Genomic DNA, 25543 nt, shown 5'->3' on the forward strand with positions numbered 1-25543 from the left:
AAGAGGCTCTTGCCAAACAAGCGCAAACAACGACTTGCACGGTTCAGCTTTTGCTCGAGCGTCTTGTTCTGTGGCCTGTCGACATCGCACGCACGAAATGTCTGGTCTTCCACCCCGACCCGACTTTGTACCGCCTCTTCCTCCTCCACGTCGTGCCGACGATGTCTCACCGCGTCCCGACCGTCTTCATTCCGACCGTGACCGCGAACGGCGAGACCGCGACCGTGATTTCCGCTACCGTGAACCCACTCGAGGGAGACCCGTCCTTGACACTTATATTCCAGGTGGATCGTCCACGGTAGACACCTACATGCCTTCGCCTTCGTCTTCGCGTCGTCCAGCACCATTCTCTGGCTCTTATATTGCGGACACGTACATACCTCCATCAGAACGAGACGCACCACGGTTTCGCGAGAGGAGTCCTCCACCTAGAATCAGCCCCCCTCCGCGGTATAGAGAGAGGAGTCCTCCTCTGAGAGCAAGATATCCTTCGCCTGATAGAGACAGGGATAGACGGCCTCCATACGTAGACAGGATGAGGGGTGGACCGCCTTCCAGGGATGCTTCTCCTGACAGGGAGAGGGATAGACGACCCCCATTCATCGAAAGAATGAGAGGTGGTCCGCCTCCGAGAGATGTAACACCAGACAGAGAGAGGGACAGACGCCTCTCGTATGTTGAGAGGATGAGAGGCGGCCCATCCTATAGGGACGATTGGAGGACGAGAGAGGACAAACTGCTTCCTCGTGCTCGAGGTCCTCCACCGCCTCGTGATAGAAGAGATTATGACAGGAGGGAACGATCTCCGGAGAGACCTGCTCCTTACTATGATAGTCGTGTCAGCAGGAGATCGCGTTCGCCTGCACGCCGTTCACCTCGTATGATTTTCCCTCTAACTTTACTTCCCAGTTTGCTAAACAAAATTTTGTTCCTTCATTATAGCCCGCCGCTCTGCCTCTCCACCTCCACGGTACCGTCCTCGACCCTCTTCACCTGGCCCAAGTGCCCGTTATGTGTCCCGACCAAACTCCCCGGCGAAATCCGACCGAAGATTCGAACCTAGAAGCCCCCCTTCACCTCGTTCGCCAACTTCACCCTCTCCCCCACCTCGCAAAAAGCATTCTCTTCCAAATAGAGATGATCTTCCCAGTCCTCGACCACGAAGTCCTTCTCTTAAGGCTTCTCAGCCGGGACGTCTTTTGTCTTCCCCATCTAATACACAAAGAGATGTAAACGGTCAAAAAGCCACGCTACCTACACCTCTTTCTCCCAGCCCACGCCGCTCACCTTCTTCACCTCCCTCACCTCCCTCAATAAACCGCAGCAACCGCGTCTCACCTGCCCCATCTCACCCCACCACATCCACGGAACGGTCCTCCATTCCAACTCAACCTCGCGATAAAGGCAAGGCCAAACAGGAACCTCAAACCGACGCCGACGGAGACATCAAAATGGCAAACCGTGGGCCTCCTGTACCAGTACAGCCACGCGGCATCCAAGCGCGCTCACCACCAAGACAACCTCGCGACTTCAACCGCGAACGTGAGCGCAGACGCTCTCGCACGCCACCCACCGGTCCTCGCCACCTTCTCCGCAACCCAACAAACCCTGCAAATTATCCTGTTGCACCCCAGACGTCGCAACCTTTCCAGCTCCCTCCAACGAATTGGACGCCTGCCGTACCGGACCAGACCGGTGGCAGGCGCGGTGGAAGGTCGACACCGACGGGTCCTAGATCGGAGATGGCTGCTGGTTCTTTTGGTTCGTCTCAACCTGCTGCACCAGTGGCTCCGACCGCTGGGTACGAGGTCAAGATTGAGCCGAAAGTCGAGCCAAAGGAGGAGAAGCCCGAAATCCCACCACCGATGCCAACGAAGCTTGAAGTTGACTTCTCTGACCTACCGATGCCTGCCATCCCAACGTACAACCCCCGCCCACTGGAGTACCCCAGCGGCAAGTTCGTTCGACAATGGGAGAATGAGGTGCGTTATATTTCGCCACTCACATACTCACAATTTTTTCGATGTATCCGTGTATTGACTTATGCCCTACGTCTTTGTTCGACTTGCTTTCTAGCTGGGTGCCATTCATAATATGCGTCTACGCGCCACCGATGAGTGCATGAAAGAGAGCAAGGCTGCGTTGCGGGCGGCTATGGAGTGCGAGCTTGTCCTTCCGGAATTTACGCTTGCGAGGGAAAGAAGGATTGTGGCGGATGCGCAGATGGAGAGGGCGAGGGAGGGCAAGTTGGGGATTGATGCGATGGCCGTTCCGCCGGTGCAGTGAGCGAATTCGCGAGTACGGCGCGGGGATGTCCACTGCTCAGATCAAGCTGAATTTGAGTGATGATATTTGTGTACATGAATATGCGAATGCTTAGGCAAACAAGGTGGTTCGAGCAAGGAGAGCTATGACTTGGGCAGGGGTGTGCACTCCATATGTGTCCGTGTTGGATCCATTGGTAGCGCGCAAAAAAAGCCTTTTGCCTGGAACAAAGAAGATACCGACATGGTTTCAGTGTCGGTGGTCAGGCTGGGAAAATAGGGTTGGCCATACCGTCATTTTCTCAAATAGCTTCGTGGATTGCATTTGCAGCTGAAGAACAGCGTCGGTCTCGCGCGCCTAACGCGACTGCACATATAAGACAAGTAGAAAAACTCACCCATATACAGTCTGGACCTTCACCGTCCTTTCCAACACGACAAATCTCGGATTTCTCTGCTCCTCGTTCACTGTCGAACGTATACTTTGCTGCCGGTGCTTGCTATGGTTTCGCGTCAGAACTGCAACTCACCTCAGCGCCCCGAAAGGACAGAGAAACGCACCGCAATAAATTTGTCGAGCGTCTCCTGTGGGTTATTTTCCGGCATATTGTCTTTGGGTTTGTTGGAGGAAGAGGATGAATATACGCGACAAAGGAGTTTGTCGGTCAGCGTCGACATGATTCTGTCCGCTTTGCGGAGAAGGCGCGATGACGTCGGTGGTTCGGCAAAGGAGAGCGCCTTTTACGTAATCGACTGATGGGGTCGATTTAAATATTCTCGAAGCCATTTCCATCTCGCCACCAAACTTGAACGGCCACTTCGGATACTTATTTTGCACTGTTCACGACGACATCCGAATGGGAAAAGCACTCCTTTTCCGTGTAGTACCCATTTACCGGTCAACGGCTCGAACGATCTCCTATCCAGCCATCGTCAGAGTAGGAATGACAAACCTGGGCTCCCGACTTCCGTTGGCAGTGCCGCAAACGCCGTACGCCTGCTATTATAGACTGCTTTGCGAGCTGTTCTGGTTTGGAGTGGGTCCGTTCAGGCCCGTTGGAGGCTCACTGACAGGATGTACAATGGGCCGATGTCGATGACGCACAGCCCGCCTGCGGAAGTCGCATCTTGTCCCAACTCAGTCTGTCTTGGAGCGTGTCCTGGAACATATAAATATGTCATAGAACTGCTTGGCGACTTTTCTCACCTGAAACTCTCGCTGCTCCTTGTGGTCTTTGTCTTAACCCTAATACTTGAAACTCTTGGACTACCGCTGCTGCTACGATGACAACCTATAGCGATGAAAAACGCCCAGTTCCTCCTACTCCCGATGCTAAAGACGCCAATGCCCTCTACCACGATACTCGAGCTCCTGCCAATACTTTCGCCGATGAAAAACGACCAGTTCCTGCTATTCCCGATGCCAACGATGCCAATGCCCTCTACCACGACACTCGAGCTCCCGCTAGCTCCCCACCCATGCCTCCCCGGCCACGCGATCACGCCGTGGTAGACAATGCAACTCGTGGTCACAGTCGATCGTCATCCATAGACGCAGACGCTCATCTCCCGACTATCCTCTTCGCCATTCCATTCCCTTCAGTAACGAAGGGCTCATCCCACAAGGATCCCATATCGCCATACCTCATTTACGCACTTCCGAGGGCTCCATATCAGAAACCGGCCGTAGACGATGACGGGAAGAAGTTGGAGAAAGAAGGATTGGTCAAGAAGGCGGAGAGGAAGTGGCAGGAGGAGATCGCAGAGGGCGAGAAGATCCGGAATGGTCAGGATCCAGATGCGGGCAATTGGAAGAAGTTCAAGGGAAAGGCCGTTGGGGCAAGTCGCTATTTTATGTTCGTTTGTTGGGATGTGCCGCTAATTGAAGTTGTTGTCCACTATAGGCAGCTGACAAAATAATTCACTGGCTACCCAATTCTCGTATAGAAGCCCTCGGTCGTGTGCCCCCCAAGCGCAAACTTGGAGAAGTAAGTTTGTGGATTCCTTGGTAGAGCATAGAAATTGCATCTAACCGCCATTAATTGTGCTCTTCGCAGTTGACTGTGCTCTACCCTGATAACGTACCAGGCCCAAATGGGCAGCCAATCACCCCACAAGAAGTTCAGGCTAAGCTCGAGGCGGTTCTCAAGGAGACGCAGAAGAGTGCCACAGTCAATGCGGTCGGGTATGTGCAGCTTACAGTTAACCTGCACTCGACCTTTGCTCACTTGGATTATCTTCCTCGCGTTTCATCTTTCAGGTCTGCTTGTCTCCTTCCCGTCACCTTGACAATGTAAGCATCTCTTAGCAGCCCTACAGTGCACTATTAAAACTGACGTCGTCCCTTCCATTCAGTGACTTCTTCGCCGTCGTTCCCATATTTTTATTCGAAATGAATCTCGTGCGTCTTCCTTCATAACTACCACCCCCAATTCCCTCCCCAGCCTCGATATTAAATACCGATACTTCCTCATTCCCAGGCCTACTTCTCCACACAAGTCTCCGGCCGCTCTAAAGTCTCCGCCATAACCTCCTCCCCATCCGCCTTTATCCCCACCGGCACACCCTACCTCACCCCAGTTTCCATCCTCTTGCACGAAACCTGCCACGATGCCTCTCCCAAACATTTCAGCTACCCGAGTGGTGCACCCATGGGCAAGGGAGTGTCTCAGCAGACGTTGTTAAATGCGGCTGATGTACTTATCGGCTCGTTTTTGGAGCATTCGACGGAGCAGGTGCAGGAGAGACATATTCTGGATAGGGAGAAGGTGGCGGAGGATTTGAAGAGATGTTGTGTGAAAGCGTCGAAGGAGTATGTGAAGAGGGTGGCGTGAGCCTGGATGGTAAGTTTTCGGTGTTTCTCATGCTTCATTTTTTGCTTCTGGGATCTCCTTCCGACTTGCTACTTATTCGCCTGTATTTTTTCTTCTCTGTTTTTGTTCCTTGGATATAATACGCCTCTTGACCGCCGTCCATCCCATAATTATGTATTCACTTGTCCGCCTGTAGTATGACCCCCATCCATCGCACGTTATGTATAAAATTTATAACACGGCAGTGTTGAAACCGACCGACTTCCTGTACATGTCCATAAGACTGTGATGTGCGTATGATACAGTTTGTGTACATGAGATTATAACCCTTGTAGCCCTTTCCTTTGAAAATACTACAACGCTAAGTTTGTTTTGTGTAACCCTTGCCACTGCCTCACCCGTCTGGCCCTATAAAACCAGAGAGGATCTCGAAAGGAGCCCGAGCCCGCGTTGATAGCTGGAGAGGCGGTGGGTAATATACAGGGGTGTTTACCAGCCGCGTTGAGCCATGCGGCCGCCCTTGATGTCGTCAGAACTGTAGTTGAGGGAGGAAGACCGTCAGCATCAGGTACGAGTAAACATAACCATAGAACGGCAACAATACACCGCAGGGGAGAACGGAAAGGGAGAAAGAGACACAGGTCGATCACGATGAAAATACTTACATAGTCAGGCCGACCATTGCCTCTCCAAGGTTTTCTGATATCTGTTGGGAGAAAGGGACGATGAACGATTGGGAATATGCGGCGTTAATGAGGGTATAGTAGGATCAAGGAACATACATCCGCCAGGATCTTGGGGTTGTTGTGGTGGGTGACCTAAAGTTAGTGGAAATCGTTAGTTATCCGGTGGAACAAGGGACAGCAGGCTAGGAGTGCTCACAGCCTGGACGATTGCGCGAGCGCGCTTTGCGGGGTCACCAGACTTTTGGAAGAGCAAGTGTAAGTATGTAGTTGGCGTTCAATGAACAGGACGATGGGTAAATGTTGAGCACTTAGGAACAAAGGGGAGTTAACACGTACGTGGAAAATACCAGATCCGACGAACACTGAGGAAGACGAGAACGGTCAGGGACAGGGACAGGGAACCAATACTCCTTCGTATATTAACGGAAGTACTCACCTCCGTCACAACCCAACTGCATCATCAAAGCGGCATCGGCTGAAAGAAACAGAGAGTTAACAATGTGACCTTTTGAACAACCTGGTGCCACTCACCAGGTGTGGCAATCCCACCCGCCGCAAAGTTGACCACGGGCAGCCTTTTCAGCCTCGCCGTCTCCTTCAACAGATGGAACGGCGCCTGGATGTCTTTTGCGTACGTGTAGAGCTCCTCCTCGCTCATGACGCTGCACTTCCTGATCTCGCTCGCGATAGCACGCTGGTGGCGAACGGCCTCAACGACATTGCCAGTGCCGGCTTCACCTTTTGAGCGAATCATGGCCGCGCCCTCGGAGATGCGGCGGAGAGCCTCTCCGAGGTTTCTGGATCCACAGACGAAGGGCAACTTAAAATTGTGTTTCGAGATGTGGTGCTCGTCATCTGCGGGTGTGAGGACTTCAGATTCGTCAATGTAATCGACGCCGATGCTTTGGAGAATCTGTGATACACGGAAGCAAACGTTGAGGAGTAAACCGAGACACGCGCATGGCCGTACGGAACCCTTACCTGCGCCTCAACGAAGTGGCCAATCCGAACTTTGGCCATGACGGGGATGGTGACGGCCTCCATAATTTGCTTGATCATGTGTGGGTCACTCTGAAGCGAGGCAAGAGATGAGCAATCCCCTCCTAGAGGATAAACGTCTAATAGCGCACCATACGTGCTACGCCTCCCTGGGCACGAATGTCGGCAGGTACTCGCTCGAGAGCCATAACGGCGCATGCGCCAGCCTCCTCCGCGATACGAGCCTGAATAGCACATGAGCTCCAAGCCAATTGGCACCATGAGAGGCAGGAAATACCTGTTCTACGTTGATGACATCCATGATCACACCACCCTTGAAAGAGCGATGTCAATATAGAGCCCCTAGTCACTCGGGAAGCAGTTTACCTTGAGCATCTGTGCCAGACCGGACTTGACCTGTGATATTCCGAGGCACATCAGGTTAGAATGGTAAACGGCTCGCGACACTGAGCATGGGCAGACATACGCCAAACGTCCCCAAGTTACTGCTCCCTCCATCTTTCTTTGGTACACCGACCGTAGAGCCAGATGCATTTCCCGCACCAATGGGAGTCTGCGCAGGTGTGGTCATAGTGATTAACTTAAGAAGTAGTGGGCTCTAGAGAAGACTTGTGGTGGAGATAGACAAGATAGCACAAGAACCGTCGAGGGTCTGGATAAAGATGGAGATGACTCGACCGTCGCGCTTTGAATTCGACAAAATATCGAGGAGGCCATCGGGTCGATCGCTGCTGCTTTGCGGAACGGCATATCGGCGCTCCTTGCGGTGTCGGCTGTAGCCGGCGGTCCCATCGCGTGGCTGAGAAGGGCTGAAAGTGACGGCGTTCCTGCCTTCGCCACCGCCACACTCCTGTCTTGAACCGCATCTCAAGTGCTTGCGAAATTGTTGTTCTGAACTCTGGCCTCAGGTCTCATGAAGACCCACGAATCTTGACTTTAATTGCAACTGCGATGTTAATCGACAGGAACCTAGGCACCCGATCTCACAATGGACCTCATCTCAGGCTTCAGCTCGCGGTCACTCCGGACGGATCGATGCTCCCGTTAAACTTACAGTAACATCTTGGGCTCCGACCCTGTCCACTACAAACCACAACGTGAAAGTGTCACTCACAAAGAGTGCGCGATAGCCATGCTCCGTTGCTCCTTCGGTTTTCTTGTGCATCGAGCCATCTATCCTTCCATCGATCTCTGTGGCGATATATGGAACCTCAGGCCTCAGGCTACACACTGTCCATTGTAAAGTCCTATATATCACAATAGAATTACCTCCCATTGGCTTGCGCCACAAGTGCATCTACGTACGACTCACACGAGGCGCACAACCGCCCGATGGTACGGGATCGTACGGCACGAATTCTCCACTCTCTGTCGTGTTGACATACTTCCTACGGTCTCCTCCGCCCCAAAAGAGCCTCCTTCCCAGCCTGACACATAACACGGAGGCGATGCGCTTTCTGCGGCCCTGTCATTTCTGCAACTGTCGAGCGATACTTAGCTACTGAGATACAGCATGTAAGACCTACAGCTGTAGTATGGACGTTTAAGCTTCGACGTTTGGGGGTGCATCCATTTCACAGGCGCTATAAAAACACGCATGTTGTGATCTTGCAACTTCCGAACCGAGGCGCTACCTACCCTATGATGGTTTGAGTTTCTCAAAAAGTGTTCTGTCTGGAATACTGGGACGTCTGAATCTTGCTCGCTAAACATGCTTGGGGGTATCATGGACCATGTTCGTGAACCTTCCCGGTACCATGTGAGTTCTTGTGTTCATGCCCACCACCCGTCATAAGTTAATCATACGCGCCGTCGTGTTTTTATAGATAGTTGCAAGGATGGATGAACTATGCGCGTACAAAGATCAAGTGGGCCCTCTTCCAGCTTACTGCGTACGAACACCGAAGTAATGAAGGCTCACCGGCATCCGGCACCCACACTCAGCTCTCGAGCTGTGTGAACGGGCTGTACCCTCTCGTCGTCCTCGTCGGCGAAATTCCTCCTCCCCGTGTGCACGGCCAAGCGTAGCTGTAAACACCTCGGGAAATACGCGAAGGGATTCGGCGCATTGATGCATCATGGTATTGTCCTGGTGATATCAACCCAAACCCACCGAACCCGTCCGTCGACTGCAACTCGGAATGCCTGAGATGATGACTGAGCTTCTGCCTGCAGCTGCCAACGCTACCGTAGCACGCACTGCGTCATACTGAGCTCTCCCTCATACATGTAGGTAGATATAGTGAGCGAGAATCCTGTGTCTGCGCTGAGGGATGCATCGCACCCACGGAGGCCATTTATGGAAATTCGCCCGTAGATTAAACGCAATTTACATGTACATCTTCTTCATGTAACAGGCGGAAACGTGGAAGCCAAGCGTCCCGGTACCCCTACAGCTGTAACACCCGTGTTTATACTAGAAAGAGCATCATTAGGGGAGGGGAGATCTGCACCGTGGTCCGTGTCATGAGTCTCGCCCGTCAAGAGTCTCGTCTCGTCCCGGTCATTCATTTCCTTGATGTGGCGCTCGTCCCGTCTTCGAGCGGGGCGGTGTCTATATATCAATAAGTGAACAATGGAATGGAACATGAGGCATGTAACAGGACTGGGTTCTTCGGAGAAGGGCCATCGCGAAGCATACACGATGCGTGCGGTTTGATTGTCCTGCGATCCTGCGATGAATGTCGATGGGCAGACAAAGGTTCCTCCAAGGGATGATACGATGATACAGCACGACATGTTTGTTTCATCTCTTCACGTCCTCTTATCCGATCTCGCCAGGACAGCCTGAAGAGAAAGGAGAGCCGGTGGGCATCACGAAGGACAAAAGAACCGAAAGGAGTGCTGCATACAACAGGAACTCTGCACCGCAAGGCAGTGGCGCTGCGTACGGCGTACCTACCTGCTACGGTGGTTGGAATCCCGTACCGCGCAAGGAGACTCAGGAGGTTGATATGTCGACAACACGTCGAAGACATGTGGACTGGTGGTGGTACGCAGTTGAACTAGCACCGAGAGAAGAAGGCTTCTGTCATACAGCAGTAAGGTTCTTCGCAACTACTACTTAGCGACACCGTTCTTGCGTTCGCAGCTGACTGTTGGAATCCGAACAGATCAGCTCGTCCTGAAATATGATCATGGATCATGATCCAGCGGGCCTTTCAATCAACAGAATTTGGGGATCGCGGGCTTTGGTTCGTCAAGTAACCTCGAGACTAGGAAGGGGGAATGACATAATCGCGAGAACTGTATTCGCCACAGCCGGCTGTAGGAGCATCATGATAATTAATGGGGTTCCAACTATCCACAAGCTCACGATGCGACGCGAACCAAGAAACGTGAAACGGAAAAGGGACATACGTGTTCGGTGTGGTGCCGGCCTAAGTAACAGGTGGACAAAGATACGAGTCAACCGAATTCATGACATGACAAGAAGGGAAGCACAAGATAGCTGCGCTATACAGTACTGCACGGTGCTTAGGGGCGCTGGCACCATTCCATGACACTACGGTCACCGATACGGAACGCGATGCTATGGAGCGTGAAGAACGAGGACACAGGAGACGATCATATGGCTTTCTCGGTGACCCTGCGGGCGGGTATCATTATGTGGCGACCAAGTCTCAGTGTCAACCGGTAGTGCGTGAGGAGTGCGTCGGATGATGCGAAGAGCATGAGACGGCCCTATGTGTGGGGTAGGCGCTGTACGAATGTGCTGCCATCAGTTTCTGGTTGATGTGCTCGTCTATGTTAAGGGAGCGGCGAGATAGGGTCATGTCCCAAGGAGCAGCTGCGTTGGCCAAGATATATCATCCACGAGAGCTCGATCACGCAGAATTGAGTGGAGTGCCTAGTTGAGCGGACACTGAGAAGATATGGCCGTCGTGTGGTCAGCGGGTCTTGGCCGAACAAGGAACTGATACTGTTTCGGCAGGGGAAGGGGCGGACGCGAACAGAACACAACATACGGGAGCGGAGAGCAACAGGCGCGTGAGAGTCAAATGCGGGAATATATAGATGTGAGTGAAGACGACAGGATTAGAAGCCTTTGCGTTTGAGCCAGTCCATAACGTCCATTTTCCATCTGCCACCAGAAAGGACGAGATGCTTTGATCTCACGATCTGTATCTTGAGACGCTCTGCCTCCGGAGAGGCAGGAGGGAACAGAGAGGAAGCGAGATCATCCGCGAGAGCCTGGGTGTATGTGAGATATATGGAGTAAGATCAGAGCGGATACCAGGGGTGGAGAAAAATGGTTCGGAATACGAACCCGGATGTTGCCCTCGACGTTGCGGATTAGAACGGTGTGCTTTGCGCCCTGAGCACGAATCTCGGTGTAAACGGGGAGTGAGCCTCGCGAGTTTCGGTCGAGAAAGTAGGGGTGTTGAACAGGTTTCACCCTCGGGAGGAGCAGTTGCTGGGTGGCGGTGGTTGGGAGGGCAGCCTGTTGCGAAAGCGGCCTGGCGTAGAATGCAGGCTTCGCGAGGAGAGAGCGTGCAGAGGGGACGAGCATGGAAGGGAAGGCTGCTGGAAGAGAGTTAGCGTGAGTTGGAATATACTTTCAGCTGAAAGGGCCTACCTCGCGCGAAAGGAGATCAGTGGGAGATCGAAGAAGAGATGAAGGAAATTGATTTGAAAGAAGCTGCGTCGGCTCGTCCACATTTGTCCGTTCTATCGGCTATCCCATCCCATTCTGTCACTCCACTGCCACCACTCCCGCCCAGACTGCTACCGTCATCGACACATATAAAAGAGCCATGCAATCTCCCACCCGAACGCCCCAAACCAGCCCCAGCCATGGCCCATCCCCTCATGCTCGACGACCTCGCCCTTACTCTCCCCTTCGACCCGTCTTGGCCACAGCGCGGCCAGTACCCGTCCCTTAACCTCGCCCCAATATTCGTAGACCCATGGCAACAGCACCAGCAGCGCCAACAGCAGCAATACTACAACCAGTACGCAATGCAGCAGATGCACTGGCGGCATCCTCAGCAGCGACCAATAGCTGGGCCCTCCTCGCTCAAGCCACACCGTCATCCCCATCCTGCGCCACACGCAGGCTTCACCGCGAATATTAATGTGCCGCTTATGCCTACTCGCCTCAACATTCCCGAACTCTGTACGTTGTCTTTCATCGACTACTCTTCCAGTCGAACATGTCACTCATGCACCCGATTTAGCACCCCCTTCTCCCTCTCAATCGGTTTCACCTACTTCCACCCTTGCGCCACCCACACCAGAACCCACACCGGTCTTGGCTGTGTGCAACGCGCCTCTTATCCAACCGAAACCACTGCCATATCGTCCTCCGGCATTCCTTTCCCAGTTCGAACTTCCTGATCCTGACGAGGATCTCTCCTACCCTCCATACACCACTTCTCGTGGCAAGCGAAAGCGCTCACGAGACGACTCAGACGAACGCAACGAAGACCCTGGGCGTGTGTACGGGAAGCGACGAGCCACCGAAGCTGCCATCCGTCCACTTCCCCCGCCCTCTTCTTACACTTCGCATCTAAACTCGCATCGCCGTTCTCTGAGTTGAGCCTCCCGGCGAGCGTATTCTCGGCTCTTCCCTTATCCCGGCCACACTTTACACTCTGTTCCACCTTCCGGGCCTCGCGGCCTCTGGCTCCTTGGGGCAAGGCATTCTTTCATTCATCAGACAGTAGTCAGACGCCATTGTACATCATTCGTAAGTTCGTTTCGGTCTTCTCGATATGACTTCGCTTCAACCCTCTTCTGACTGTACCTTTGTCGTTCCCAGATCGCATATTTGTCATTGCACATACAGTAGTTCTCTCATCTTGCATCGCCCACCCACATACCTTTTTTGCAGGTTGGCTACGGACAACGTAATACATCTTGTGCCTCAGCTATACGATCCCACCGCATGTACAGCTGTGACCACTGTATGAATCCCAGGCGCGGCGCCACTGAGCCCACGCAGCGCACTAAGTATGACCGTTCTGAGCTGCCATTTTCCCGTCATCGAACCGGACGAGTCTCGCCGTTTGTCTGTCCGCAACTCCACCCACTGTCATCCGGTGCCTTCGTTTCCCGCGGAGCGCATGCTCTCATTTTACACCCTCCTCGCTGACACGTATCCGCGCAGCAACTTGCCTGCAAATAGCACAGGAATAGTACACTGGTGAATAACGAACTCTTGTGAATTTCTCTCACCGTTCTCTGGTCAGCGACTCAGCGGCGGCTTTTGCAGATTTTGGTACGATTATGACAGCTACTCCCTTTCATCATCTGATCTCCCTAATCCTCCTCACCTCGCGAACCCTGACCCGCGTAATCCGAACAGATAGATCCACAGCACGACTCCTGTCCAGGAGCCTCAATTGAGTATCCTCTTGTGTCGTCTTGTGCTCCGTGTTCTCAGGATCCGAAGGGGCCAAGACTCGAGACTCAAGACCTTCCGATAACCGAAAAATCTTGAAACACTGAAGGTTGAAGGTAATAAAAAGGGTCTCACGCGGATTCAGTCAGAAGCGCAATCCGAACGAGCTCTGTGTGAGCGGCGTAGACGCGTTCCACCCACCTCCTGTCACAATCGATATGCATATCCCATATCCATTCTCCTTCCGAAGCTCAGGACTCAGGGCCAGGTCGAACATGTAAGTACATACGACATCCGCATCTGTCGATCCGATTGGAACTGTAACTCTCCGGCGGACATGCCACATCAGTTACATGATACGGACAAAGGTAAGGTACGATGATACGTTGGGGTCGGTGGTTCAGCTGTGCCTTTTCGCTCAGCCAGCAGCGATCGGTCTCGCAGCTGGACTGGACACGACGACGGTCAGTGTGATGCGCAGGGCCTTTCGTCTCCGTTCGCCGTAGACGAGCACGCAACTTCAATTTTTTTTTCTTAGGAGCGCCCTGACCGTTTCGTACGTTCGGAACATATCAGTGAATATGTGTCCATGAATAGATCATCCGCACCCATTGTGCCTCGGATATCCGCTCACTTTTTTTCAATGTCCTCCCAGAAGACAGGCTTGGAGGCCCCGATCAGGCTGAGACAGTACTAGTACTAGTACTAGTCATCTGGCATCCCATCTCGCCACAAAGCATCCGCCTTGCGTTTCTGTCTTGTTTTTTGTATTTCACCAGGGTTAGTGTTCCCCGCTCTTGACACCTCCCTATCATCGTTGATCGCGGAAAGGCACAGCCCCTGCCTTGACTCAATTTACTTCACAATTCACTCAGCAGGAACGGCGGACGCGGATTATGGATCACGAGTTCCACTTTGTCCTTTGACATCTATGGATATGGTGCCGTCGCCGGTGCCTTGCTTTGCCTTGACTTGCTGGGGTTTGTCTGTCAGTTAGGATAACCCCGATGGTATATTGTTATCGGACAAACTCGGAGTACGGGGAATTTACCGCGTTGAAGTCGTTGTCAGTCGGAGAGAAAAAATGTTAGCGGTGTCATTCATCATACCATCGTCGCAGCTTGTACTACGAACATATGAACAGAATGTAAGTTCATGCTGCTACATACATACCAAAGCGCAAACGTTACATCCAACCGCAGCGATCATTTTGCAGTGTACTACATCGCGTTCGGTAAGACAGAACGGCGAAAGTTTTAGGACCTCGATCTCGGTCGGCGAAGCTGTCTGCCGAACATACTTCATTATGAATCGCATTAAGAGCCCTGTTGCAAGGACACGGTACGCATAGCAGCGGTAAATAAAGTATGAACGAATTGCTGTGGTCGCCGGTCGGTGTCGAAAGGAACCTAGCCGTTTCTTACGTAATCAAGTTGGTACCGATGTGGCGGTGGCACGCAATTACCGGCGAAGGTGAACAAATCGAATGCTGTCCTTGGTCGATCTGCTTGAAAGTCAGGAATCAGATGGATATTATGCAGCGTATTGATGCAATAAGAAAAAGAGAAAGAGCGCACTGGGGACATGTCAGTGTACACACTCGTACACACTGCTCATACTTACTTTCCAGATGCGCTCAGGGCGGACGCTGAAGTTCCTCGTGCATGCTGCGAAATTCGATCGAGAAAAAAATTGAACCTCTAACGGAGAATGAGAGGCTGAAGTCTTTGCGCCATAAGGTGGAATACAAGCACCCTCAAACGGCACATGCAAAGACTCTATCGAGCACACTTGGTACTGGGAAGTTCCTAAGAGCTGTGCGGAACGCAGACGTCAAACTATCGGAATTCCGTCAGCATCCATCTCTCCAAGTGGGACTCATCATCACAGTAATCACTGAAGACGCGAAATACGAGCTTACCTCGACTCCATGTGGTCGTCAACACCGACACCGTCGGGAGCCGTCAGTTTGAATCTCCTCCTTCTTGCCCGAGTCTTTCGCAGCTGCTATTTCTTGGACGACAGAGCGCTGATACTGTATCAGTATCAGTCGTATGTATGTGTCGCGGCGAGAGCGCATCTTGCGAGGTGCGGCCTGAGAGGGTTCCATGATTACTACGGCCTCCGACGCTGGCAGCCTGAGATTGATGCAGAGTCTTGATGGGTCGATCGTATTCGACAGTGAAACGACCATCGCTTTGAAACATGCAGCTTAGCGTTGATGGATACGATGATGCGGCAGGGTATGTGACACATCGCTCGTAGGATAGGTAGGATTGTCTTGTAATGTTTTATCGCGAGAACAAAACCTAAGGTGTTATCGTGTGGAAAAACGGACAGGAGGGTGTGATCTGTGTGGCAGTAGATGGAGATACGCGAGACCTGAGGATTTCCATCGTTACCTATGGTTACAAACAAAATGAAGGGTCTTACAGCTAGATCAAGCAGTACGGTTGTTACTTCGGTGTGGACAAAGGTCTGAAACAAAAGCTCACCAGCGATGATTACGATTACGATGCATCGAGCAATTCAAGTCAAAACTGACGCGAGTGATGCAGCGGAAAGCTTGACTGACAGAGAGTGATGGCACGAGTGAGCACTCCACCAATGCATGGCTTCATGCTAGTCTGTTATCTGTCGCAGATTCTCTTGGAGAAGAGAAGGAGCTTTCTCGGTTATCACGACGAGTTAGTATGTTATGCGGATAGCTAAGTCAGCCGAGCAAAGCGCATGGGATGAAGCATCCTGCTCTCGTGGCCGGCTATGTTGGTTCTTCGCAGGGTCGAATGATAGGAGGAAGGGCCGCAAAAGATTGTCTCTGTAACAGAGACTGTCTTTGAGATGCCATCAGCTACCTAGCCTAAGCAAGTATGTCGGCCGCATGAACATAATTTGTACGACCTGTGCCAGGTACGATCTATCCGTTAAAGTATATTAGACTCGAAGGGTGTGTTGCAATGTATTAGTACAAGAGGACTCACCCGCTCAAGGACTGTGAGCCATGTCGTATTCTTCCAGGGGAGACGACTGTTGTCTTACAGATATTCAAAGTTGTGAAGGGCGAATTGTTGGCGGATCGAAGGGTGGTGACTTCAAGCCTGTATGTCGAAAACATCTGATGACTAGTCAATATGACGAACACTGGAAGAAACCGGAGGGTGTTCAATGAACGTACTGGCTGATCCCAGCGAATAACGCGAATGGAAGGAAAGCGAGTAGTAACGAAATAAGAAACGCGCGAAAAGTGGATTGCATGAATCGTATCAAAATAAACACGGACTATAGGTCTCGTAGAAATACATGTGAAGGCCACAATAAGCTAGAAACACAGGGCGACACAACAAGGAGACATGAGTGCACATTCTAGGGGGCTGAAGCATGCACGATAAACAGTCAGAAGAGAGTATAGAGCCAGGAAACACAACAAGAAAACGAGGACGGCGCGGACGAAGTACGCGGGCAATAACAGTTGAGAGAACGACAGACACACACAGAGAAATCAAGGCGTGTTCAATCGTCTGCAACATACCTTCAATCCAGTCTAAACCAGAATGGTATCATCTTCCACATCCTCTCCCTCTCTCTTGCTGCCCACACCTCGAGGCTTCTGGCACAACTCCTACACTCGCCTCCCCATGCACCCTCTCCCTTGGCCACCCCAAGATACTCTCCCATCATTTCCGTGCTTTTCAAGCCTCCGAGTTCTTCGGCCACATACAACGGATCCATAACGCCCGTCTGCCGATCGCAGATGTAATGTTGTGTCGCTAGACCCATCAGTTCGGCGAAGTCTTTGCGGCAAGCACCAGGTGATGTACAGGAGCCCCAGCCGCTTGAGCTCGCAGTCGGGGGTGGTGAAGAGGAGGTGCCGTGGACGAGCACAGCGGAAGGTGGGGAAAGCGGTCGATAAGCAGAGGGGCGGCGAGAATGTATGTGAGGACCACGACCCATGGATTGGACAAGTGCACTGACGCAGGCAGCTGCTGCCTCTTTGCCTAAAGCCAGTTTCTGAAGATCGCTGGACGAAAGGCTCGGTTGACAGACGGCGGACAGTGGCGGGGGTGAAGAATTGGAAGGGTTGCCTTGGGGCGGAGGCGATGGTGGTGGGGTGAGATATCGGAAACGGGATGAAGAGGCATGATCATCCAGAGGAGAAGGTTCAAATATCTGAGCGAATGTGTACCGGGACAAGTCATAAAACGCCGATGGACTATTGCGAGGAAGGTTCAGTCGCGGTTTCAGGAATTGAGAGGGTAAGATTTCGAGGGCGATGTATTAAGATGTGGACATACAGTAATTCGGGAGCATTTGCTTCACGAGCGAGGTTGATGACGGCCTAGCGGTTTGGGAACGGTAATTGAGGTCACGATATCTTTCTCTGGGGAATATGAACTCACGATAGGCGACGGATATAGGTGCTCTCTATTCGCCACAGATGAGTGAGAGTTCTCATATTCAAAGGTTCGTACAGCCTCTTCGCGAGCATCCCATCCCTTGAGGGTGGCGGGCCACGCAATACTGAGATGAGCCAGTGCGCGAGAACGTAAGCTCTCGATCAAGTATTTCGAAGACAGCCGCAGAATTCCCGAGACGATACGAAAATCTGCCGGATCATTGTTCCCGAATGTCCTGTGAGGGCAGATATATGAGTACTGGGAAGCACGGAAGCAGAGGTAAGTACGAACGGTCCGTCATAGAGGGCCGTGAGCAAGTTGGCTACATCCTCTGCGGCATCGTGCATTATGACTAAGGGATGACCTTCGAACATCGGGGAACCTCTTGCGACTTTGTCATCACGCGAACGCGGAGCTGGTGGTTGAGGAAGAGAGAACATGTCGCGAAAGATGAGGGAATGTCTTGCAAGTTGTGTTTGGTGAACGAGGAACACAGTCTTGTCAGCCTGCAGCACGACAGAGCCATCGATGAACCAAAGGTCCGAATGTTTCTCGACCGTATTTGGGCCAGAACGCGGACAAGTCGCCACGAGGGGTAAGGGAGACAGTTGAGAGGCCATGAGGGACTGGAATGCGCCGGGGGTCATGAAAGTTATGGTGATACAAAGAGTACAAAATTATACAGCAAGGAAGATCTGTCAAACTAGTTTCATGCACGGGTGTTGTCGTTGTCGTTGTCGATGTTGGTGAAGCGGACCGACATCATAATTCGTCCGTGTCGACCACGTCGTGTCTTTGGTGATCGGCACCCTAGCCGATGATAAACGGAACAACGGAATTTTCCGGAGGCTTTAGCTTTCAATAAGGACAAACAACGCCTTCCCGTGCCTCGCCACGGATCGCCACGCGCCAATTCGAATATCCAACTTTCAGAAGAGCCATGGCGTCTCTCCGCCTCGCCTCTCGACGTCTTCCTAACTTGTCGTCTGCGTCGTCGCGAACGTACGCAACACGCGTGTCTCCGCCCTCGTCCGGTTTGCGTACCGCTACCTATGCCACTCTCTTCACCGTATCCGCCGGACTATTCGCTGTCTATTACTTTGACTCACGCGCCGCTATTCATCGCTACTTCCTGACACCTGCACTTCGTAACGCTCTCGATGCAGAGACAGGCCACCGACTCGCTGTTCGCTGTATAGGAGCCGGTCTTAGTCCGAAGGATAAGCATGAGGATGGCTCGCTACTGAAGACAGAGGTATGCACCAGTCATTCATGTCAAGGGTAGCTTAGTGTTGATTTGAACAGCTATGGGGAATAGAACTATCAAACCCGATAGGTCTTGCCGCCGGCTTTGACAAGGACGGAGAAGCGATTGATGGTTAGTTCTTTGAACTTCAGCGGTTTGCTGTACTCATAACATGGGCGAAGGCTTGTTCGACCTTGGCTTCAGCTGGGTTGAGATAGGAAGCGTAACTCCAAAACCACAAGTGAGTAGATTACTTTCAATTGACACTAACTTTGTCCTTGTTTCCCTCGTACACTTTTGGGCCACATTATGTCCTGTCCCGCATGCCACACTGCCACTTAATCCCCACGTCGCTTTTGGGGTGTTTCGCTCTTTCTGTGGGTTGTGGATGTAATCTCTATCTGACTATCAACCTTTTCGTACATCAGCCTGGCAATCCATCCCCTCGTGTTTTCCGCCTGCCGGAGGATTCAGGGTTGATCAATCGTTACGGTTTCCCTTCACTCGGTCATACCGCCCTCCTCAGCCGTCTCCGTGCTCGACTCCCTACATTCACCAGCCCAGACTCTGACGCATCAAATACACCCGCATCACTGTATCCGCATAAATTCCTTGCTATTAACCTTGGGAAAAACAAGACTAGTCCCCTCGAGTCCCCAGAAGACTTCGTCACCGGTGTCAAAGCGTTTGCTCCATACGCTGATGCTCTGGTAGTCAACGTCTCGAGCCCGAACACCCCTGGCCTACGGTGAGTCTCACTTTCCTTTAACTTGGTGTGTTCTGTGTCAGCTTACCAGAAACGGTCGCAACTAGAGGCATGCAGCAAAAAGAAGTGCTCGAAAATCTGCTGTCCAGTGTCACGAAGGCGCGAGATGAAGTCTCCACTACTCTGACCAAGGCGCAGAAGCCGAAACTGCTCTTGAAGATAGCGCCTGACCTCACCGCACAGCAGATTCAGGATATTGCCGATGCGGTCATAAACGCTGGTGGTATTGACGGTGTCATTGTCAGTAACACGACAATCGCCCGGCCAGCATCGCTTCGCAGCAGTGAGTCTACCGAATTGATCTTACTACGAAGTCCAGGTGCTGACGGTGCCTGATAAGGCAATAAATCCGAGATGGGTGGCCTGTCTGGTGCCCCTCTGCTCCCTCTGTCACTCTCTGCTGTCCGGTCTCTTCGCCCGCTCTTACCTGCGTCTATTCCTATAATCGGTTGTGGCGGAATTTCCTCGGGAAGCGATGCCCTTGCGTTTGCTCGTGCAGGAGCCTCTTTTGTCCAGGTCTATACTTCGTTCGGCTACGACGGTGCTGGTGCATGTCGAAGAATCAAGGACGAGCTGGACGAGGTATTGAGGAAGGAAGAAGGGGGAAAGAGTTGGGCGGAGGTAGTGAAGAAGGCTGTGAACGAGCTGGGTCTGAAGGAGGGTGAGACGGTCAAGGGTAAAGGAAAGGAAATCGAGGGGGTGGGGATGTTGATCGAGCAAGCGAAGGAATTGAAAGGGTTGCTGGATAGCCTGGGCGAGAGGATGGACAAGGAAGATCAGGAGGCTGTGAGGCTAACTGAAGTTGGAGCAGCTGCTGTGTCTGTGATTTAGGAGAAATCCATGGTATGAAGGCAGTAACCCTTCACTCACTTGCAAAGGTGCATAATGTACCCCATATTCTCACTCGAGGTCCTACCAATTCGTCAGGAGTAAACTGAGTAAATGGTGGAATAAACGATGTCTGAGTTTCTGTGTCTGTTGACGTGGAGGAGACTGGGGCCTACAATAGCTGCGAAAATCATGATCTCCTTTGCTGACTACTTTTGGGTGTAGCCTTGTGAAAGATAGCTGGATTTTTGAGGTGGTAAGAGCTCGAAGCGTCAAACCGAATGAGCCATATTCTCGGAACACTGAGATAAACCGCGCAATGGCGAACGTCATTTCATATCCACAAGCCATATATCACCATGCCTCGGAGAGCCGGTTCCTATAATTCTCACCTCACCAACGACGACCACGACGAGTTCACCGATGGATAGCTACGAAGTCAAAGACTTCCAAGCGGGCGAGCACCCCCAGTCTTTGACTACGAAACCAAGGTCGCAATCTCGCATTCGCACACTCTTCAAGCTGACTGCATTTGTCGGGCTCCTGTATCTCCTCTACCCTTCTTTTCGCTCTCTCGCACCCAAGCATCTTTTCTCTGGACATGGGTGCCACCGCGGTATCTCGTCTCTGAACCCGAGTGGCCTTCCGACGCACTACACGTTGCCCTCTGGTGACAAGATTCCCTCCGTCCAGCTTGGTTCGCGCATTCATATTACCAGCGAAAATATTGGACCACTGACACGACTCGACGAGCATAGGTGTCTGGAAGTCTGCTCCGAATGAGGTCGGAACCGCTATCAAGGCATGTTTAGTTCTCTTTACAGAAGCATAGCAACCGAGGTCACTCATCTTCCGTCGACTGGTTTGTTCAGGCTGCCCTCGAAAGTGGATATGAGGGTATCGATGATGCATGGATCTACCGAGTGGGTGCATGCATATCTCGGTTTATGTGTCAGTATGTCTCACATCATTCCTCCATAGAACGAGAACGAAGTCGGCGATGCGCTCAAGGAGAATGAAGTCGCTCGTTCCGATATCTGGATTACTTCCAAGCTCTGGAATGCTTTTCATGCACCGGAAGACGTCGAATCTGCTGTAGACCTTACTCTTGCAGCTCTTCAGACCGATTATGTCGACCTTTACTTGATGCACTGGCCAGTCGCGTTCAAGAAGGACCAGACGGGCCCTGATGGCAAGCCTGTCATCGACTATGAGCTTACGGCAGACCCCTATCCGACTTGGAAGGCCATGGAAGCTCTGGTGGATAAAGGCAAGGCTAAAAACATTGGTGTCAGCAAGTATGTAATTGCGTTCCGAGCTGTGTTTCTCTCGTGACTATTCGCGCCAACAGTTGGTTGACAAATGTCTCGTATGCTTGTAGTTTCAACATGCATCGCTTGGAAAACCTCACTGCGAATCCGCTTAAGTACCAACCTGCTGTCAATCAAGTCGAAATAAACTTTTGGAACCCGCAACCCGACCTCCTGAAGGTAGGGCCGAGATCCTGCATTCGTACACATTATCATTTAGCACCCTGTACTGAATTGAGTCGCGACCTCTCAGTGGTCCCAGGAACGCAATCTCCTCCTCGAAGCCTACTCTCCTCTTGGCAGTGATCAGCAAGTTAAGCAATCCTTGTCCGTTCCCGAAGTCAAGAAGGCTGCAGAAGAATTGGGCTTGACCCCGGCTCAGATCATCATTTCGTGGATCGTTCAGCGCGGAGTACGGACTGTTCTTTTCGTTACCACCCTTGTTCTTAAACCTGATGTCCACATTTCTTTCAAGATTGTCGTCCTTCCTAAGAGTGTTCATGCCAACCGCGTCGCTGAGAACATTGGAGGTACGAATCACTGCTCTCTTGTCTGTGGTATTCCGTGCCCTAATTGATCGTTTGTCTGATTTTACAGTCAAGAAACTCCCGCAAGAGACGTTTGACGCTATCGAGGCCGCCGCGGCTGCTCACGAACCTCTGCGCGTTGTTAACCCATCCAAGGGATGGGGATTGAAGTTCGACGTCTTCGACGAGACTGTATGAAGGTAGCGTGTTGAAGATGAAACGAGAGACCAAACCAGAAGGAATGACAGTATGCCGTGGTCTTTGTGTATCAGAAACGGTCAAATTTCCTTGTATCGAGACGAAGTCAAATCTAACTACAAGAAACCCTATTCGTTGGGCATTCAAATGGCTGAACTTCAGCATCACCGAGGCTGGACATGACACCATTGGAGCGAGCAGGGCTATCGACAATGTCGATTTTCTCGAGGGCGATGATCAACGTTGTACAGGGTGCGGGCTATACTGGAAGTATCTACACTGATCGCTACAAGTGCTCTGTAGTTCGCTGATTCGGAGATTCCGAGACTGGGAGGAGCGCTAATGTCGTCGACAGACATCATAAACAAAGCTTACTTCGCCGTATACTAAGCTTGTATACCCCTTCCACCGCTACAAACTTAAGATTGGGCATAACGACTCTTATAAAGGTGGACTCAGATACCACTTGATACACAGAAACTATATATTGGGACAAATCACAGCTTATGCGTAACGATCTACCACACTCGACACAAACCACACCCACTGTTTGTGAGTTATGGTAATTTTTGTAGAAACTGTCGAGTATCAAGATCAAGGTCCGGAAAGAAATGTATCCTTTCCAAAAGACAAAACTTGGACAAAACACGAACCTGGACGCGATATACAATAAAGGAGTTGAGCAAACGAATGTGTATGAAGACGTTAAACGTCTCAGAGACAAATCTAGAGAAGATAAGGTCTCGGTCAGACTAAAACAAAATAACGGAGGGCTGGGAGGGGCGGGTTTTCATAGCATACCCCACCAGTACAGAGGGAACCACAACAGTCGTCGTCGACGCTGCAGCTTGAGAAGAGAGAGCACCCTTCACGTTCTTGTAGCGCAGCAGCGGAAGCGAGGGGAAGGAAGACGGCGAGAGCAAAGAAGACAGACTTGGTGTGGAATTGCATGGTTGAGAGTTGAGGTGGAGTAGGGAGCCTGGAAGAGGTTTGCGAGACGATGGGGGTTGGAACGAGGGGGCGAGAGAGGCTCCAGTCCGGAGGGGATGGCTTTTATACTCATTTCTCCCACTGGCCTCACGACGTTCACTGACTTACCGTGTCGTTCGGATCATGATGGGACTCTTGAGGATTGGCTACTGGGAAGTTGTGGCGCTTCGAGTGACCAATCGTCTTCCTTTTTGCTGTTAGCTGCTGTATTGTTATGGAGAATCAACTGACAGAGAAGCGAGTGGTGAATAAATGGAGAGCAGTATTAGGCAAATGCCAGGACGAGGATCATACGCCGCTATAATTTACATGGCATCAGAGTCGCACTAGCAGACCTTTTTGGGGTATACTCCACTTATTGTGCGACTGTCAAACAAGTAAGAGAAGACAACGAACAGAGGACGGACACGATGAACATACGATTTCCCAAGGCCGAACTGAGTCACATTAATAGGCCCAAGGCAGGAGGGCAAATTTGAAGATGCACTTCGATAACACTTGACACACAGAAACGATATATTGGCACAGATTGCAACCCATTCGCGACGAACCACCGCATTCTACACAAACGACATCCACTGTTTTTGGGTTATGGTATATATATATTTTGGAGATACTGTCGAGAATCAAGGTCAGCATTTAGAAAGGGATGTCTGATTTGCAACAGACAAAACACGAACCGCGACGCAATACACAATAAAAGAGAGTTGGGCGAACAAATGGGTACGAAGACGGTCGACGTCTCAAACACAAAGCTAGAGAGGATAAGATATCGGTCAGACTTACACAAAATAACGGACAGCGAGGAGGGGCGGGGGATCATGACGTACCCCAATAACACAGAGGTAACCACAGCAGTCGCTGTTGCGGCTGCAACTGTCGGCGGCAGCCCTGCATTCCTGACGCTCTTGGAGTGCAGCAGCCGAAGCGAGAGGAAGGAAGACGGCGAGAGCAAATAAGACAGACTTGGTGGAGAACTGCATGATGTAGTAGGGAGCCTGGAAGAGCTTTGCGAGACGATAGCGATTGGAACGAGGGGATGAAGAGAGGCTTCAGTCCGGAGGGGATGGCTTTTATACTCATTTCTCCCAGCCTCATGACGTTGACTGGAGGGATGGAACTCTTGTTGATTGGCTAATAGGAAGTTTTGGCCCTTCAAGTGGCCTATCATCTTCCTTTTTGCCACTGACTGCTGTCTTGCAATGGAGAATCAAAGCAAGTGGTATGATAAACAGAGAGCAATTGTACACAAATACCAGAACGAGGATTAGAACAGACCAAGAAGAACGATCAATTTCGTTGTCTGTCGAAAATGACACATCGGAGGCGAACAGTCGTACGAACCTATTTCGAAGCATCCTTATGCCTGGTCCGCGGGAGTTTAGACTCTGACGGCGTTATGACTTGAGTTTGAACGCGCTCGAGACCATATTTGTGTCGAGTATAGGGCGGTAATACAGCGTCTCCATTTACACCGATACGAAAGCTGTCCATCAGATATCTTGAGGAAGTGGAACTTGAAAAACACATCCTGGTGGATCGCAATGTCAGTTTTTAATTGTCACCAACTGATCAACAATCTCCTCGGTAAAACGGATGTCATACGACACTATGTACATCGAATCGGAGTCGCACCAGCGGACGTTTTTGGGGCATACTGCACTTATTTGGGCGGCTGTCACATGAGTAAAAGAAGAAAATGAACAGAGGAAGGAGACCGTGAACGTACGAGCTTTCAAAGCCGAATTGAGTTACATCAAAATAGAGAGAACAACAGGTGCTCGAACTAAACGGAAACAGCATTTGGGGCCCTTCTTTCCTCATTTGTGACCGCCTGAGGTCAAACTGAGGCATATTGAGGGTGATGTTATCAGGCATTCCCTGGAAGTGCGACCTGTTTATACCTGGTCCCTTAGGAGCAGGTTTACCTGGTCCGTTTAGGAGCAGGTTGTGGACGTGGACGAAATCGCTACTCGCCTTCCAAAACGGGGTAATTTGCATCTCCCACGCTGCCCGTTCCAGAGCTCGGCAAACAGTAGTGGCGCGGTTCCCGACGTCATACCCATCTCTTGCTCGTGTCTCAGACTCTCACTGCAAAGACGACTCCTTCACTAAACCTTTTTTGAAGTTCATCGACGCTGCGTACCACGACTTTCTTTGGAAGTTCATCGACGCT

At 51.5% G+C, this 25543-nt stretch overlaps 8 protein-coding genes across 8 annotated transcripts; 4 read left to right on the forward strand and 4 right to left on the reverse strand.

Moving 5' to 3' along the window:
• Window positions 1-89: 89 nt before the first annotated feature.
• On the forward strand, window positions 90-2903 carry STEHIDRAFT_119262 (uncharacterized protein). Its single transcript, XM_007301145.1, has 6 exons — window positions 90-878; window positions 943-1982; window positions 2077-2486; window positions 2557-2595; window positions 2663-2764; window positions 2826-2903. The coding sequence occupies exons 1-3, from the start codon at window positions 98-100 to the stop codon at window positions 2284-2286; spliced, it is 2031 nt and encodes a 676-aa protein (XP_007301207.1). The 5' UTR covers window positions 90-97; the 3' UTR covers window positions 2287-2486; window positions 2557-2595; window positions 2663-2764; window positions 2826-2903.
• Window positions 2904-3573: 670 nt separating this feature from the next.
• STEHIDRAFT_93062 (vitamin B6 biosynthesis protein) lies at window positions 3574-7445 on the reverse strand. The gene is made up of 17 exons (XM_007301146.1): window positions 7229-7445; window positions 7129-7158; window positions 7040-7075; window positions 6894-6986; window positions 6745-6834; window positions 6295-6676; window positions 6200-6238; window positions 6100-6125; window positions 5960-6001; window positions 5860-5895; window positions 5743-5783; window positions 4745-5612; window positions 4620-4665; window positions 4525-4557; window positions 4322-4449; window positions 4169-4252; window positions 3574-4103 (listed from the first exon to the last, which is right to left on the reverse strand). Exons 1-12 carry the CDS (start codon window positions 7331-7333, stop codon window positions 5567-5569), a joined length of 966 nt encoding a protein of 321 aa, XP_007301208.1. The 5' UTR covers window positions 7334-7445; the 3' UTR covers window positions 3574-4103; window positions 4169-4252; window positions 4322-4449; window positions 4525-4557; window positions 4620-4665; window positions 4745-5566.
• Window positions 7446-10800: 3355 nt separating this feature from the next.
• Window positions 10801-11275, reverse strand: STEHIDRAFT_52267 (uncharacterized protein; the record flags this gene model as incomplete). The annotated part of the gene is made up of 2 exons (XM_007300467.1): window positions 10801-10956; window positions 11033-11275. The coding sequence occupies 2 exons, from the start codon at window positions 11273-11275 to the stop codon at window positions 10801-10803; spliced, it is 399 nt and encodes a 132-aa protein (XP_007300529.1).
• A 104-nt stretch (window positions 11276-11379) lies between these two features.
• STEHIDRAFT_129072 (uncharacterized protein) lies at window positions 11380-12304 on the forward strand (the record flags this gene model as incomplete). Its single annotated transcript, XM_007301147.1, has 2 exons — window positions 11380-11881; window positions 11943-12304. The coding sequence occupies 2 exons, from the start codon at window positions 11380-11382 to the stop codon at window positions 12302-12304; spliced, it is 864 nt and encodes a 287-aa protein (XP_007301209.1).
• Window positions 12305-16344: 4040 nt separating this feature from the next.
• STEHIDRAFT_137713 (uncharacterized protein) lies at window positions 16345-18272 on the reverse strand. The gene is made up of 4 exons (XM_007301148.1): window positions 17794-18272; window positions 17506-17737; window positions 17401-17444; window positions 16345-17318 (listed from the first exon to the last, which is right to left on the reverse strand). The coding sequence occupies exons 1-4, from the start codon at window positions 18147-18149 to the stop codon at window positions 16640-16642; spliced, it is 1311 nt and encodes a 436-aa protein (XP_007301210.1). The 5' UTR covers window positions 18150-18272; the 3' UTR covers window positions 16345-16639.
• A 170-nt stretch (window positions 18273-18442) lies between these two features.
• On the forward strand, window positions 18443-20345 carry STEHIDRAFT_108772 (uncharacterized protein; the record flags this gene model as incomplete). The annotated part of the gene is made up of 6 exons (XM_007301149.1): window positions 18443-18757; window positions 18808-18880; window positions 18931-18989; window positions 19177-19496; window positions 19538-19797; window positions 19855-20345. The coding sequence occupies 6 exons, from the start codon at window positions 18443-18445 to the stop codon at window positions 20343-20345; spliced, it is 1518 nt and encodes a 505-aa protein (XP_007301211.1).
• A 390-nt stretch (window positions 20346-20735) lies between these two features.
• STEHIDRAFT_119268 (uncharacterized protein) lies at window positions 20736-22851 on the forward strand. The gene is made up of 8 exons (XM_007301150.1): window positions 20736-21039; window positions 21101-21144; window positions 21215-21265; window positions 21324-21640; window positions 21724-21832; window positions 21906-22064; window positions 22128-22182; window positions 22250-22851. The coding sequence occupies exons 1-8, from the start codon at window positions 20766-20768 to the stop codon at window positions 22375-22377; spliced, it is 1137 nt and encodes a 378-aa protein (XP_007301212.1). The 5' UTR covers window positions 20736-20765; the 3' UTR covers window positions 22378-22851.
• A 1104-nt stretch (window positions 22852-23955) lies between these two features.
• STEHIDRAFT_119269 (uncharacterized protein) lies at window positions 23956-25302 on the reverse strand. Its single transcript, XM_007301151.1, has 5 exons — window positions 25097-25302; window positions 24712-25029; window positions 24198-24563; window positions 24048-24122; window positions 23956-23983 (listed from the first exon to the last, which is right to left on the reverse strand). The coding sequence occupies exons 3-4, from the start codon at window positions 24348-24350 to the stop codon at window positions 24111-24113; spliced, it is 165 nt and encodes a 54-aa protein (XP_007301213.1). The 5' UTR covers window positions 24351-24563; window positions 24712-25029; window positions 25097-25302; the 3' UTR covers window positions 23956-23983; window positions 24048-24110.
• Window positions 25303-25543: the final 241 nt, after the last annotated feature.

Source organism: Stereum hirsutum (genome assembly GCF_000264905.1).
Source record: "Stereum hirsutum FP-91666 SS1 unplaced genomic scaffold STEHIscaffold_3, whole genome shotgun sequence".
Taxonomy (NCBI): Eukaryota; Fungi; Basidiomycota; class Agaricomycetes; order Russulales; family Stereaceae; genus Stereum; species Stereum hirsutum.

Bases quoted from the DNA above. Each gene is read 5' to 3' on its own strand.
- STEHIDRAFT_137713 (XM_007301148.1), bottom strand. From the start codon at position 18,149: ATGACCCCCGGCGCATTCCAGTCCCTCATGGCCTCTCAACTGTCTCCC. The intron at 17,445-17,505 runs GTGAGTTCATAT...CCAAACCGCTAG, and splicing joins ACCTATATCCGTCGCCTATC to GCCGTCATCAACCTCGCTCG. The intron at 17,319-17,400 runs GTATGTCCACAT...TCCTCGCAATAG, and splicing joins GCAAATGCTCCCGAATTACT to TCCATCGGCGTTTTATGACT.
- STEHIDRAFT_119268 (XM_007301150.1), top strand. From the start codon at position 20,766: ATGGATAGCTACGAAGTCAAAGACTTCCAAGCGGGCGAGCACCCCCAG. The intron at 21,266-21,323 runs GTGGGTGCATGC...ATTCCTCCATAG, and splicing joins ATGATGCATGGATCTACCGA to AACGAGAACGAAGTCGGCGA. The intron at 22,065-22,127 runs GTACGGACTGTT...ATTTCTTTCAAG, and splicing joins CGTGGATCGTTCAGCGCGGA to ATTGTCGTCCTTCCTAAGAG.
- STEHIDRAFT_93062 (XM_007301146.1), bottom strand. From the start codon at position 7,333: ATGACCACACCTGCGCAGACTCCCATTGGTGCGGGAAATGCATCTGGC. The intron at 6,677-6,744 runs GTAAGGGTTCCG...CGTGTATCACAG, and splicing joins GCCACTTCGTTGAGGCGCAG to ATTCTCCAAAGCATCGGCGT. The intron at 5,896-5,959 runs GTGAGCACTCCT...CACTAACTTTAG, and splicing joins CTCGCGCAATCGTCCAGGCT to GTCACCCACCACAACAACCC.
- STEHIDRAFT_119269 (XM_007301151.1), bottom strand. From the start codon at position 24,350: ATGCAGTTCTCCACCAAGTCTGTCTTATTTGCTCTCGCCGTCTTCCTT.
- STEHIDRAFT_119262 (XM_007301145.1), top strand. From the start codon at position 98: ATGTCTGGTCTTCCACCCCGACCCGACTTTGTACCGCCTCTTCCTCCT. The intron at 879-942 runs GTATGATTTTCC...CCTTCATTATAG, and splicing joins GCCTGCACGCCGTTCACCTC to CCCGCCGCTCTGCCTCTCCA. The intron at 1,983-2,076 runs GTGCGTTATATT...CTTGCTTTCTAG, and splicing joins TTCGACAATGGGAGAATGAG to CTGGGTGCCATTCATAATAT.